General features: G+C 37.9%; 2 protein-coding genes across 2 annotated transcripts in view; one reads left to right on the top strand and one right to left on the bottom strand.

Annotated features, from left to right (window-relative positions):
• The window catches only part of LOC124416725 (flotillin-2), a 403676-nt gene that overhangs the window by 276812 nt on the left and 110915 nt on the right, over positions 1–15949 (bottom strand). The gene's annotated exons all lie outside the window — the stretch shown is intronic.
• Positions 6328–14382, top strand: LOC124416717 (glucose dehydrogenase [FAD, quinone]). Its single transcript, XM_046897978.1, has 5 exons — positions 6328–6589; positions 9130–9396; positions 10499–10812; positions 12173–12473; positions 12676–14382. The coding sequence occupies exons 2-5, from the start codon at positions 9259–9261 to the stop codon at positions 13789–13791; spliced, it is 1869 nt and encodes a 622-aa protein (XP_046753934.1). The 5' UTR covers positions 6328–6589; positions 9130–9258; the 3' UTR covers positions 13792–14382.

Genomic DNA, 15949 nt, shown 5'->3' with positions numbered 1-15949 from the left:
TAAAAAATGAGCGCCATCAAATGCAATTTTTTTTTTTTTTCTCACGTCACCGTACGAATCACAAGTAGTAGGAGGGTGGTCAGTTCGCGATGTTTTGTGACGTCACAATGCATCTAGGCTTGGGAAATTCATCAACATGGACAGAAAGTGACTTAACATTGAGGCAGCAAACGTTGAGGAACTCCGAGTGAGTCAGTGAGCGCAAGGATCTGGCAGCAGTTGCAGGCGAAATTCATTGCAGGACTCTACAGGTTGAGAGATTCACGGCTCTTGTCAAATTTTATGTACGTTGGCCTCCTGTTCAGCAGACGAAAATACGATTGAATTACTTGGCGCATGCGCAGTTAATTTTATAGTTTAAAGAGATTGTCCCGGTATGTCTAACTTGTCCAACGGACCTTAGTCTAACTATTTAGCATTCAGATTACAATATATATATAATATATATATATATATATATATATATATATATATATATATATATATATATATATTATATATATATATCTGTTAGAAAATATTAATTACGATAGTAGATTGAAAAATTATGACCATGAATGCAAAATTGTAGCTAACAGAATATACGTAATACATTATTGGTATTTGTAACACAGTAACAGGATGATCTATTAATAATATGCACGTAAACAAAGCCTGACGATGCAGAAAGTCAGTCGAAAGCCAAGTTCGACTCAAGTGTCATGCAAATTCGGAGACAAAGATGCGGGAAATAAAGTCTAAAGTCTAGAGGCACCCAAACAACAAGCATTCAATTACAGAGGCTGAATGGCTCTTCAACGCGCCAAAGAAGAGAGAAAGTAAAACGTATGCAAGTGTTAGTGAGAGCAACGCTGCAGAACCATCTGCATCACGTATCTGTTCCACAGAATGGAACGAAATGGGATGCTGATTCGAATCGCTCACTCTCAGTTTCAGAGTCTTATTGTTCTCATGATGAGTGATTGTGAATGTGTGCTTGAAATGGCCCCCGAAGTCGTACAAACTGAGAGAATAAAATATTAACGAGTACCGGTTAGATATCAAAATAATTTGAGTTATGCTGACCATTGCATCGGATCTCATCAGTGACCAAATTGGAATAGCTTTGAGGGAATAGAATTGCGGACCGTTGAAACCTCGAATCTTGGTTGCGAACGGTCGAAAATCCGTATAGTCCAAATTAGAGATGCTTCAAATAAGTGACGAAGAATTTTGCGAAGCATTCGGAGATCCGACATGAGAAATTGATGACCAACAGAACCGTTTTGACGATTAACCATTCGGGGTTTTGGCTGTCCTAGAATTCGAGCCATTTGGAATGATGAAATTCGAGACAATGGTCAACCCAAATTTAGATTTTTTGGAGCAATGACATCCATTTTCACTGCGGAAAAGTTTTTTAAATACAAATTTACACGGTTATCTTGAATTTTTATTTAAATGAACGTTGTGAACCATAAGTACATGATGAAAATCATCGGAACTTGACTTCTCTCACTGATTCTAGAGCTCTATTCCTTAATTTATCCGTTTTTACACATTTCGAACTATCTCGCTATCTGCATCGTCGCGTCAGTTCTTGCCAAAAGAAAAATACCTGCGCTTGACAAATTTGCAACTTGACAACTTCTCTCAAATAATTTATAAATTGTGTACCATAACAACCAAGCATCGTGATCAACTTAAAAATTTAGAATTTATAATTCAATTTCCCCTAATGAAAACGGATCATAGAATTCTCCTTCAAGGTTATGATGACGTCGTTACACCCGATTTCGCTTGGAAAACCCTAGAAATCGGAAGAATTTCACACCTCTTCAAGTTTTTCAAGGAAGCAGAGACCATGTTCTGGGATTTGCCAACCATCTAGTGACCAGCACAACTGTCGCTTGCTAATTGCTGCCAAAGACCTTGAGCCACTTGCCACAGAACCACGAAAGTTTGATTGTCTCTTCAACGTTGAAGAAAATTGAGTTTAATATCATATTTTCACAGAGTTGAAAAGCAGGGTGAATTCCGATACAACCTCAAGGTCTAAATTTTGGATAAACGTTTCACGAATTAACTTCTCTCAAACGCAGCAAAAATTCTTCTCATCCAAAAACACTGCTGTATGAAATTGTTTTACGCGAATTTAATTAATTTGCGGCTGCTAGCTTGAAGTGCCAGAAGAAGAAAGAGAGGGATGGACAAGCAATAAGAGAATTGAGGTTTGATTTTCCAAGCTGCAGCCACGCTTCGACCGCGTGTAGAAAGTTGAATTCGGATCCCACCGCCGCATTCTTGAATCCAACGGACCCACTTTAAGCGAGCTCTGAAAGCCAACAACCGCTGTACGGTACCTTAATGTCTCGAAATTGTCACTGCGGTCAATGAATCGGCAAACTTGGCAAATTATTATGAGATAAAAGACTATTCGAGTGGCGATATAAATCAGGTCCAAAAATAAAGTTGGAAGACTGAATTGTAACTGATAAAATAATCTCATTTTATACAACGTTTAACCATTTTCGTGATTCGCTGGAACGATTTTGACAACAATGCAAGCTTTGTGCAGTTGAATTTCAGTGTTTAATTAACATTCGTTATTTTTTTTGCATCTTAAGAGAATTTTCAAAAAAATCTATGTAACTCGATTGGATTCGGTTACACTTATTGGTCTCGTGTTTAACCTTTTTCACTTGACTGTATGTTTGATTAATTATAGGAGAAGGAAAGTGGAATCGAATGACAACGAAAATTCATTTACATGACGGGATAAAAAACGAAGACGAGCTCAACTCTGTGCAAGATAAAATCGTGAAAGCCGTAAAAAATTTCAGGCCAGTAGTTGAAGAGTGACTGAACACATTCAAAATTTTAAACAAACGATGGTCCAAAATGTTTCAACGATTTTGTGATAAACATTCTGTTTAGATGTATAAGTTGTACAGGGATATGCAGTAAATAAAAAGAATTAGCGAAAAAAAATTTTCCAAAAATTATGCTTTATAAGTAAAAACTGATGTCTTGAACTAACTATTTTTATACCGGAATAAAAAAGATTTTACACGAGTCGATCTTTTTTTTCGGTGGATTTAAGGGGACCAGAGGGTCGAATGATCGTTTTTTTCCCCCAAAGATGGCGGGTCGAGGAAGATGCTGCAGTAGAAACTTCGTATTGCAGCGCAGGAAACTTCTAATCGTCACAAGCATTGGTAAGTGTTACGAAAAAGTATCCAAAACTTTCAAAGCGTTTTTCTTGCACTTAATTTATTGATCATTTTTGCAGGGTTTCTCGAAAACGGAACTTCCGATCGGCTTAGATTTTGAACAGCATCTTCATTACGTGCGTCATTTTCAGGCCATGCTCAGAAGTTGCTGGGAAAACTTTGATTCTCAATTGTTAATTAACAAAGCATCGTATTTTAGTGAAAATCAAATATTTTTACGAAAATGGTCGACTTTTATTCATTTTTGTTCTACTCCAAACACGGCCCGAAAACCAAAAGTCCTACAAGCATTCCAGCGAAACTTGACTGGAATCGGTTCTGTAGAACTCAAGACATCGCCAAAAAGCATATGCAAAAAAGTTACCTAACCTTTAACCTCACATCCTATCAATATTATTAACTTTATGCGATTACAAAGGAGAAAGAATTCCGTTATAAAAGAGCGATGAATCGTCGAAATTTGAACCCCTCCCGTTCGGATGTTTATTTCATATAGGAGGAAAAAAAGGGTGAGTTTGCTCGGTCGGTAAAGACGAGAGTACTGCATGGCCTTAAGTGGACACGTCAGTGAAACGTTTTCGATTTGCTTGAAACTTAAACTCATAATAAAGCTCCATAAAACAAGTGGTTTTCACTCGGTTCTAATCAGTTACGTTCCACATGTGTCCAGTTATTATTTAAAACAACGTCCGAAGGTGGTGTTTTTCAAAAAGCTCCTTGCGTCATGATTCTCATTGTAAAAATCTGAAAAAATTCCACAACCATTAGAGGAACGTAGAGAACAAAATTTACCGTAGAAATTACAATTTAACAAGTTACCACCTAATTGTTCTAATAATTCGTAATTGTCAATTTTCACAAAAATTCGCAAAAATTTTCGATCATCAATCATTGGGAAAATTGGGTGGTAACTTGTCTGTGGAATTTTTTCAGATTTCTACAATGAGAATTGTAACGCAAGGAGCTTTTCGAAAGACACCACTTTCCTACGTTATTTTAAAGAAAATCGAAAAAGTTTAGAGTTTCACTGACGAGTCTCCTTAAGAGCTGAATAACAATTCAACTTCGATTAATCTTCGAATAATCAGATAATTTAATTACAAATAAATTAAGCTGTTGTTTCTCAAGCTTTCGTATACGGTACAATTTTTTTTAATAACAAAAAGGTAGAACTGTACGGTACCTGAAGACCATTAACAACTGACAATAAGCCTCTTCTGTTTTTATCGTATGGAGAAGACATTGTCGTAACCTATTTCAACTTTATTATCCTTAGCTACAATCGTTAATTAATTTTTTATTTCGTCATTCTTTCGTTTTGACATTATTTTAAGCAGACTGTACATCTGACAATAAATCCTTTAACTGGCAATGAAGAAGTTGCGCATGTGCACCTGCGGTCAGTCACGTATGTCAACTAAGACTGGAAGAGTCGGTTCCGAGGAAAAATCGGCCGGACCGTCTGAATCAAAAGTTAGGAAAAGAAGGAAAGAGTATTTGAAAAATTTCCAGGTGCGTTATTTGCAACAATGATGGTTTATTTACAGCTTATTAACTCTGTATTTGGTTCAAATTCGACTCGAATCAAAGAAAAATATAACAAACAAAAAAGTCAGTTTAAGCCAATTTGTCTTCAGGTAAAAAAAAAGTAAACTTGTTACCTACAAAAATCGATATTTTAATTTTTCATTCCATTACCAAATTAAAAATCCCCTGACAAGATCACTTTTTTCATGACCTCTTTCGAGTACCCTCACTTTTTAGGCTTTCCAAGTGTCTGGCTACTCTGAAATAATTCTGATGGAAATTTTCAAACGGTTCTATTTGCTTTCCCTAACTTTTCATTCAGACAGTACGTCCAATTCAGTCGTAAGTATTCGGGAATGAATTTGAAATACATAGGCAGAGGTTTCTTGTCGAATAGACGTCTTGGCGACTGCTCGTGGTCTATGGTGAAGGTGGGACACGATGGGGGGGGGAGGCTGGCGAGTTTCACTCCTGGCATTCACCGAGACGAGGATCCAACGTTCGACTTGAAGACCGGCTCACTTTATATTCGCGATTTGTTCTCGGTCAACCAAACTAAAAACCGTCCCATCGTTTCCGCTGACAATAACCCGTGACGCCAGCTGATCAGTGCAAGTGAGTTTTTCAGTGAACGTAGCTACCGGTTTATGGTTCACCGACTTCCAAGGAGAAAAGTACCGTGGCACAGATAAAAATAAACGTTTATCCATTATCTCAGGTTGAAAGAATTCCATCGTACAATTGATCGTTATTTGAAATGAATTTACCAAGTCGGTGTCGAGATTTGATTCCATTGATGAACCAGCAAAACATTACAATAACAAAAAACAATAACGAATTGTTAATAAAAAAATTAGCTGCGATGGAACTTTATTTTTTTAGTATCAGTATGAGTTTATTCTGCGGTGAATTATACGAAACTTGACTAGCTTCAGTAGCACTTTTCAAAACTTTTTATGATATATAATAATAATAATAGTTACATTATTATATTTACCAGGTCATGTATTCTTTTCTTTATATGAACCCAACCAAACGTAAATAAATATAAATTTTTCGGTAGTCATATTTGTAATATCCAAAATCCGTGTTCAAAGTTCTTAAAGATAATTTTGACAAGCTGCTAAACGTTTAGTCAAATACTTGAGAAGGAAAGTGTCCAAATAAAATGATAATTAATTGGTTTCCAAACGTGAAACGAGAAGGCAAATGTGAAGAATTAAATTTAAACTTCTCTTGTATCAGGGAGAATTTTTTTTTTCATAAATGCATTAATCTTGATCACATAACTGATTTCAGATTGATACCCCAACGTAACACGATGCCCACGTTATTTGGACAAAGATTATATAAATTTTCCGAATTTCTCTTTCGATAATAAGATTAATTATAATAGCTTGTGAGGTTTTAATCGTGGTAACTGTGGTGATAGTAAATTTATAAACTATTTTGAGTAATTAAGAAAAAAAAATATAAATTCTCGTCGCAATTATTCTACAAAACTTGAACGATATTGACGTTGAAAATGAGAATAAATAAAAGGAATAAATTTATGATTTTGAATAAGTACCGTTTCTTTCAGCTTATTAATGGCTCATGAATATATGTGGTCAAATGGATGACCGCCCGAAGCAAAATCGATCAGTTTAGCGGTCTAATTTCTGAAAGAAAGTCACATCAGCACCGCGTGTATCGTGGTCCGAAGTTCGGCGGCGTTAATGGTTGCAAAATTTCACCAAGAACCGTCGAAACTTTCGGTTGCAGTTTTTCCACCATTCAAGCAACACGTGTGAACAACAAATTGATCTCGAGTGAAAGTGAGTCCGTCGTTACAACTTTCAAGATTACAGGTGAGTGACGACGACATGCATTTATATTATTTGTATTCATCAGTGTCCATCTTTTTTTGTGTAACTGGCTTGCGTCAATGAGTATGATGGACGTGAAAAAAGTTTTGACGCCTAGTGCAGTATTTTCTATGGAAATCCCTGATTACAATTTCTTATTATTTATATTTTAATAACAAGTTATTTTTGAGGAATCCCATGCGAATCCGACTAACGGGTAACTAATTTTATTTAAAAAATTTTTTGCAATTGTGCCAACTCTGAACAGTACCCTGATTTTTTTCAAATTCTTTGCCCAACTACTCAATTATTTATAAATAATCGAAATGATTGTGAAAAGAACCTTTTTGGAGATTCTCAAAAACTACGCAGAAACTGTATTTTCGATTCGAAACATTTCAATACTGTGCCCATGATAGATGGAATTCGTCCATTTTTTTTCAACTATTTAAATATTTTGGTCAACTAAAACATTGTTTAAACGAAAGAGGTTTTATCGGTGTCATCGGTCCATACTTCAAAGCGTCGTCTCGTATACTTAAAGGGCTCGTCAGACTATAATGTTTATTAACAAAAACATTACTAAATTCATAAAAAAGTAGAATTGAAGCATTTAGAGTCGAAAATGAGTATACCAGTGAGAGAATTTTTTTGCATCAAGAGAACTTAAGGTGCCGCTGACCTGACTTGAAAATATCAAATCGTGACGTCATAAATACGTGCAGAGCCTCTGAACGTTGAACGGTGAACTAAGGCCGCTGATTTCATTGGCTTGTTCTGTTAGATCCAACCAATGATGTCAGTTATAGATCGAAACATACTTCTTGTGGACCATAAACGGGCTGCTGTCACATGAAAAACGCGTATACGAATCGAGCCATGTTTACAGAAAAATAACTGATAGTATAAGTTTTCCCGGATAACGTGTGTGCTTTTGTACGTGTGAATCTCCCTGGCGAGGGTGAAAGAGATTGTGGAACAGTGCAATCAGTGAATATTCAACATGCGGTAGCTCCGATCGGCCATGTTTGTTGTCGCGTGATTTTATTCACTTCATCATTCTTTATTATAAACATTATCAGCGATTTGCCTGAGCTGTGACTGAGATTCACACGTACACTATTATTCAAGCTACGATTTAAAAGATTTCCGAGTAAGATTCATACTCTCGTTATCGCAGGATTCGTATAGGCTTTTTCACCCAATTTCCCCGCTTCTGACGTCACGGAATATATATATGACACGCCAGGTCAGCGGGGCCTTAACACTGAGAGAATAGCGAAGTGTAAGTTTACATTCAATTAGACGTGAAACGTTTCGGAAACAATTAGGTTAGCTTCGTGGAAAGAATAGTCAAAGAGAGCGCCAAGTCGCCGTCTACAAAGAACAACTTAACTAGGTAATAAACCTTCGCGGTAAGACTGCGTAGAAGGAACTTGCCTAGTACTAGGTATGAAAAAAGGAACATTTTTCTCGTCATTTGTTGAGTTCTTTGGGACCCATTTTTTCAGTTAACCCTTTTTCGACATGGCGGTCGCTGAGAGATAGCACAAAAATTTCATACTTTTTGGCCATTTATTCTGGAATTGATGGATTTCTGTCGCGTCTTTTGAATTTTGTTGGTACTGGCCGTGAGCTGACACGTTACGGAATATAGAAAAAGTATCCAGCAAACACAAATATTTATTGGGGTTGTTTTATGAACAAACAATTACAAACAAAAAGTAATTTTTTCGGAGCAATTCATGTTTGATGTTACTTTTCAAAATTTTTCTTGAAAATAAGAACCATGTGGTTTTTGGAGGCGTTGATGACGAATTTTCAAAATTTCTCATCCAAGATGGTGGATTCAATATGGCGGCCTACAATTTTTGGCATTTTCTAACTGAATCTAGACAAATGCAAAATAGCTGAAAATTTGCAGCAAAATTTAGACTATTCCATTCTCTTCACAACTAATTTGTCGCATGACTCGCAAGGCTCTTATTCAAATACCTCAGAAACGTGAAGAAATCAAAATCTATAACTTTTTTGAAAATTTAAAGGAATTTTGCTTTTGCCTAGTTTCATAAGTTTCCGAAATCGCAGCTTCACACCTTTTCATAACACGAGACTGCGTTATTTGAAAATTTGCAAAATTTTAAACGGCTCTACTTCAAGTAATCTTCAGAGCATCTTTGAATTTCTTCAAATTTTTTAATTCTTCACCGCCAAGTCGCAACTAGTCGAATTTGTCCACGATGTCTACGTCACGATTTGTGCTTCATAACTGACGAGGACTCATTGGACCCGAAAGACTCAGAGCTTTCAAAACGTTTTTAACATTTTGATCAGTCATATTTTCATACGTAGATATCAAACTCTTAAAGTTCCGCGCCAGCAACGCCTTTTGCACATCCACCAAATCTTGCAGACGACATTCAATCCCATCGGATAAATGATCGCAAAGACTAGTATCACGTTGTATAAGAAACGGAGAAATTTCTAATCATAAAATCGATCTAACGGGTAAATACTCATGACTATTCATGACATCCATGCAGAAACAGCGAGAGTATCAACTCTCTCAATTTACATCCTGCCTGGTAGTCGGCAATTTTGTCCAGTATCGCCATGGCGTTTCGCATCGAATGACCAGACTGTGTGCCAAAAGCTAACATCGAAAGACCAAGATGTCGGCCGGCTTGGCAGCACTTGCTGGATCCTCTTCTCTGTTGGGGCTAACCGCCGTTCCACTGATTGCCATCGGCCTCAGCGTCCTTCGCTACAACAGTGTCGACCCAGAGGGTCATCCCACCGATGCAAGACAGGTGAAATATTTCACTATTGCAATAGTGAAGAGCCTAAAAGACCCGGAATCCTGCAGTGGCTCGGTTGTATTCAGGCCAATTGAAATTGGGACAGTAATCATGATGGAATTTTTTGGCTAGCAACCATAACTCCATGGGTTGACTTGTATAAAGTACATGTCCATGATTGAGGCTGAATCGGCTGAACCGTATGAATGGAAAGTTAGTTAGAAAGAGTATAGAAAACAACCAAAAATTTAACAGGAACGGTATGTTTACCGATCATGGTGAAGAAGAATGAAATAACATTTCTACAATGTTATACAAATGAGCAAAACGGTCGGATACTTTTCAGTGTCAGTAATAAACTCCATGAACAACGGTTTAATGGTGTAATTACAATTTTTTCTAAAGTAATAATAAAACCTAAGCTTTTGAAATGAAATATTTTTACTTCGACATTTTTGTCACATGAAATTTTTCATGTTTATAAGCACGTGATATTCGAATTTGCTCAGATTCGTTTCTACTACGTAGGAGAAACGCTGTTTCATCTAAATTCACCGTCATTGGCCCAAGTAAAACTACTGAAACTTTTTTCAACATATTCTTCTCTATTCCTAACTTTTGATTCAGACAGTCGAGTTCATTCATTCTTAACGCACTGATTCTGGGTCTTTAGTTTCATGTTGTTACTTTAACGAAGTATGATAGTTTTCACTATTTTTATGGTGACGTTAACGTTTTGAATATTTATTGTGACCTCGAATGACGATTAATGACAATTTCCAGTAAATTACAAGTACATTAATAGTACTATTTAACACTGTTTATTGCCAATTAGTTTGTCGAGCATCGCGTCAAGCATTGCAATTTCCAAATGTGAGGCATATAACTCTTCAAGTACCAGATTGCATGTAGTTTTATTTTACAACAAAAACGTGATTTAATGGTTGTTATTTATAATTTTTTTTAAACAGAATAACAATTTCTTTAATTAAAAAAATGTTGTTTCCTGAGCTACATTTTAGTAGAGTGCAGGAATCGTTTGTGTGAATCGGAACTTGGCCTGGACAGTTTTCGAAAACTGAATAACGGTAATGCAATTTTCGACTTCTTTTAGCTTCTGCCGACGTACGATTTCATTGTAATTGGTGGAGGAAGCGCTGGAGCCGTAGTGGCTTCAAGGTTATCGGAGGTTGCAAACTGGACGGTGTTGCTCCTCGAGGCAGGTGGCGATGAGAATGAGATTTCCGACGTCCCAGCGTTGGCGGGATACACGCAGCTTTCAGAATTCGACTGGAAGTACCAGACTTCACCTCCAGGTGCCTCGGCCTATTGCCTTGCGATGGTAGGAGATCGATGCAACTGGCCTCGAGGCAAAGTTCTGGGGGGTAGCAGCGTCTTGAACTCGATGATTTACGTGCGCGGCAACAGGTGAGCAAAGTTAAAGTCTCTTGCTTTCAGAACCGACAAGGAAGGTATCCCAGATGTATCTCGCCGATTTTATTTCTTTTGTAATATGTTATGGCAGACTAAAAACTAAGCGACACTCAATTTTTTTAATCTGCCATTAAACACTTTGAGGGATGGAAACCACCCTCCAAAGTGAGGTATGTCAAGCGCTGACTTGGCAGTTTTTTTTTTTTCAATTGAAAAAATTACATTTTTATTTCTTGTTATGAGAAAACTTTTTCAGTTGAATTGGTTAAAATTATTCTGTTCTTGGAAGTTGAACAAATTATTTTAATTCATTGCAGAAACTGATTACCATAGAATGCAAATATCGAGCAACATAAATTTCAACAGTTTCGAAAAATGCATTGCGCATGTTGCCTGTTTCCATATCACAAACGAAGTTTTATGTGATTATTTCATGGGTAATAAACCGTTGACCGCATACAGGTATAATTTTCAGTAAAACCAGATGGTTGTGGTGAAGTTATGGATACATCGTTGGCTCAATCCGACCTCACAAGGTAATGTTCCGTTCAGAAAATATGCCATTTCTGTGTGACCTTGAGATTCTGCAATGGCACATTGAATGTAGAAAATATCTTTGATTACCAGACTTTGGGGAAAGATAGAATACATAAATCGTTGACAGCTGAAAATAAAAAAAAATAAAAAAATCCCCTCACTGAAACGGAAATGGCATTATTTTACTACGGAGCCAAATTGGATTAATGGTGCACCTTCACACACACAACCCTGCATGAATTGATTATGTAAAACACGATTTTTAACGTTCAAAAAACATAAACTTTCAAATTGGTATTCGCATTCTGTAGTGATCAGTTTCCACGACACAATGCTCGCTTTGACTTACGATTGAATTTTTGTGATTTCTATTAATTTCTACTTCATCATCTGATGTTCGTTGATTTTCAGTGTAATCAGTAATTTATTACAACTTCCAATCACTCAACGTCGTTTTTCATGTGCTAAAATTAATTACCAACGATGCCGACTTGATAAAAAAAAAATCTTCCAATGATTTGGTAAAAGAAAGTCTTCTGAATATAAAACGAGCCATGATGAAGTGAAATCGACTGATGTCAACGAATTTTTTATAATCTTGAAATGATGTGAAACAATTGGAAACAAAGCATCGATTTCGAAGCTTGTATTCACAATTTTAGTACATTTTGTTTTCGTATCTTCAAAGAGGTCTTCGTGGCTCACAAATGCAATAATTTGATAAATCCTCAACGTTCGACTGTCTCGTGGTAAAATGAATGAAAAGTATCAGTTTTTGGCTAACGTACCGCCTGAAATGACCGTCCCGGGTTTTCAGACTGGATTACGACGGCTGGGCGGAACTGGGAAACAGCGGATGGAGCTACGACGAGGTGCTGCCATACTTTTTGAAGTCGGAGGACAACAGGAATCCGTACTTGGCTCGAACACCATACCACGGTACCGGCGGCTACCTGACGGTGCAGGAGTCGCCATGGCGGACGCCGTTGGCTGTGGCATTCGTCAAGGCAGGAAGCGAGCTGGGCTACGAGAACCGAGACATAAACGGAGCCAATCAGACGGGCTTCATGCTGGCCCAGGGGACGATACGAAGGGGGAGTCGATGCTCGACGGCGAAGGCATGTAACACCTTTCACGAAATCATTTTGTTGCAAAAAGAGACAGGATTGGTTGGATTCACTAAATATGGCGATCAAATATGCCAAAATGTATATTTTTTTGATTCGGGCTTTTCTTTCTGTGCGCAACTTTGGCATTCTTCGTCTAATAGAAGGATCAATGAACTTCTTTTTAAACTTTTTAAAATTTGATTCCTTACAGGCGTTCCTACGACCGGTACGAAATCGGCGAAACCTGCACATAGCCCTACGAGCGCAAGCTACGCGGATAATCTTCAACAAAAATAAGCGAGCAATCGGAGTCGAGTACGTGCGAGACGGGAGAATGAACGCGGTGCGAGTCCGGCGAGAGATAATTAGTTCATCAGGAGCAATCGGTTCACCGCAGCTGCTGATGCTGTCGGGAATCGGGCCGAAGGAGCACTTGGAGAGTCTCGGAATCCCGGTGCTGTCCGATCTGAAGGTAGGCGACAACCTGCAGGACCATGTGGGTCTGGGCGGCTTGACGTTTGTCGTCAACGAGCCAGTCACCCTACGGAAAGACCGGTTCCAAACGCTGCCAGTGGCCATGGACTACATAGTGAATGAGAGAGGCCCGATGTCGAGTCTGGGCGTAGAAGGTCTCGCTTTTGTGAACACGCGCTTCGCCGATAAGTCAGGGGACTTCCCGGACGTACAGTTCCACTTTGCGCCGAGCTCGATAAACTCGGACGGCGGTGAGCATATCCGACGAATACTGGGGCTCAGAGACAGCGTCTTCAACACCGTATACAAACCGCTGCTCAGCGCGGAGACCTGGACAATCCTGCCGCTGCTCCTGCGGCCAAAAAGTTCCGGCTGGATTCGACTCCGGAGCCGCGATCCCGCGGTTTACCCGGACATCAATCCGAACTACTTTACTCACAAGGAAGATATGGACGTGCTGGTCGAGGCCATCCGCATTGCTCTTCAAGTGTCCAACACAACAACCTTCCAGAGGTTCGGGTCCCGTCCTCACATGATACCCTTTCCCGGCTGCCAGAGGTTTCCTTTCGACACTTACGAGTACTGGGAATGCTCCATCCGCCATTTTACCTTCACAATTTATCATCCCGTCGGAACATGCAAGATGGGACCAGCCGATGATCCCGACGCTGTTGTCGATTCCAGGCTTAGGGTTTACGGCGTTCAGGGGCTCAGAGTCATCGACGCTTCCATCATGCCTAAAATTGTCAGTGGCAATCCCAACGCCGGCGTGATCATGATAGGCGAAAAGGCCAGTGACATGATCAAACAGGACTGGCATGTGCACAAGAAATCGCGAGGAGCGGGGAGGTAGCGAAGCTCGTAATAATTTGCGGACCTCGCGAGGCGCATGTAATATTTATCAGGTCTGAGGCTGTGCGATTGCTCTATTTGCATCGACCGCGTCATTTCGATAAACAGACGAATGGAGCTGGCGCAAATTTCGACAGTGCACTGCGTTTTCATCGAAGAATCAGGAATCAAATAGACTTGGAGAATCAAGTAGTTTCACTTTTCATAAAATTTCTTTCAAGACCATGTGACAGTCCTGCCTTTACCGACAGAGTCACCTCGACCGGTTCCGTTTGTTCAATGAACAAATGAACAGAATTGACTCTAATTTCGACAGTGCACTACATTTTCATCGCGGAATTTGGGATTAAGCCGACTTGGGGAACAAGAAAGTTTCAATTCTTATCAAATTCGTTTCAAGCTCATGTGACAGTTCTACACTTACCAAAGGACTGACATCATTCTTATTCTTCGTTTACTTTGAAAACGAACGAACGGAACATGCTCAAGTTTCGATAATACATTGCTTAAGTATTGTGACATTTAAAAATCATATAATTATTGAAAATTATTACATGGACGCTCCACTTCACATGAGCGGAAAAATGTCGCTCATACGGGGAACGAGGTACTATCGATTCGTTGGTTATCCAATCAACTAGCCAAGCTGCTCAATTTGTACTCAGTTTGTGTGCAGACTGTTTCGTAAGCTTGGTTCAAGGCTGTGCAACAATCAAAACTTTACCGACCGAGTCATCCCGACAAACAAATGACCGGAATCGGTTCAAATTTAGATGGTGTATTGATTTTTCGTTGCACAATTGAGGAATGTACTCATACCGAGTAATTATCATACTTATGTGTAGTTTGTTTTTGTTGATTATTCATAAGTGAAATAGACAAAGCATTTCGAGCTTAACATTTTACACTTTTTCAATAGATGTTGAATGTAGTTTGAATAGTCTTTTGGTTGTCGAAATACGATATTCTAAAGGGGGGTACAGCTTGGACGGTCTAAAATCATACTTTGAGAAGTTTTTTTTTTTAAAGAAAATGAAAATACATATAGAATCCTATGTTTTTCATACTTTTACATCAATTTTCGAACTTTCTTGAATTATATTCCAAAATTTCAAAACGATTTGCTTGCTTTGGAAAAGAGTAACTTCGTGGACACTGCGACCACCCCTTAATTTACAATTCAGAAAATTTTTTCGTTTTGCCATATTTCAAGAATCTTAATATCAATAATTAGAAGCCACCTGCGAACCGTTTTGCAAGGCTATTAAGGCTATTTTTCCAACGGTTTAAAGAACACTTTTTTTTCAACGCGGCACTGATTACATGCGATTGGAATAAATTCAATATCCATTGCTCAGATTAACCGATCAACACTAGAATTATCGAAATTAAGATGAGGCTATTTCGACTAAAATCAATCAAATTGACTGGACTTCAAAAAATACCTAATAAATTTCTATTACTACGATTTTTGGAATACCAGTCATTTTGAGTGGTTCTGCAGTTTTTGTGTTAAAATTTGCAAGCTTTAAAACAAGTTCCACTTTGGAGTGCGGATTCATATGAATTGTTATAATTATAATAATTGTAAAAATATCTATAAATAAGGTTATAGTTATGTATTATATTACGATACACGTGCCATTTTCCATAAAACTCTTTTTCTCATTAATGCAACTAAGTGTTGGCGAGTAGTTGTGAAAAATATTTTAGTGCGAAGTAAATGAAAGCATAATTGTCATACGTTTAGATGGGAGATATGAAACAGAGTGCAAGAGTTTCAACAGTTTTAATAATTTTAACTGCAAAACAAAATTACAAATAATTTGTAAATGTAAAAAATAAAACTATGTATAAATTCAAATTCTAATATTAGCACATAATTTAATACCCATTCCGAAAAATATTATTTGCTGGTTCAAAAATGTAATTAAAAAAATGAAGAACAAACAGAACAATTTCGGTTCACGAATTGATTCAAGTTGTGTTTTATTGTCTTTGGTTTAACGGTAAACCAGTGACATTTTGTATTACTATGTCGGATAATATGATTATTGTTTATTTTCACAATCAATCGTGCACAATCATATTTCTGTACGATTATTGTTTCACAGATAATTAAAAAAAAAAAAATTCCACCTTTTCCCATATGCAGGACG

This window comes from Diprion similis, chromosome 3, assembly GCF_021155765.1.
Source record: "Diprion similis isolate iyDipSimi1 chromosome 3, iyDipSimi1.1, whole genome shotgun sequence".
NCBI classification, from domain to species: Eukaryota; Metazoa; Arthropoda; class Insecta; order Hymenoptera; family Diprionidae; genus Diprion; species Diprion similis.
The sequence above is the reverse complement of the archived record's forward strand: the minus strand, read 5'-3'. Positions and strand labels throughout refer to the sequence as shown.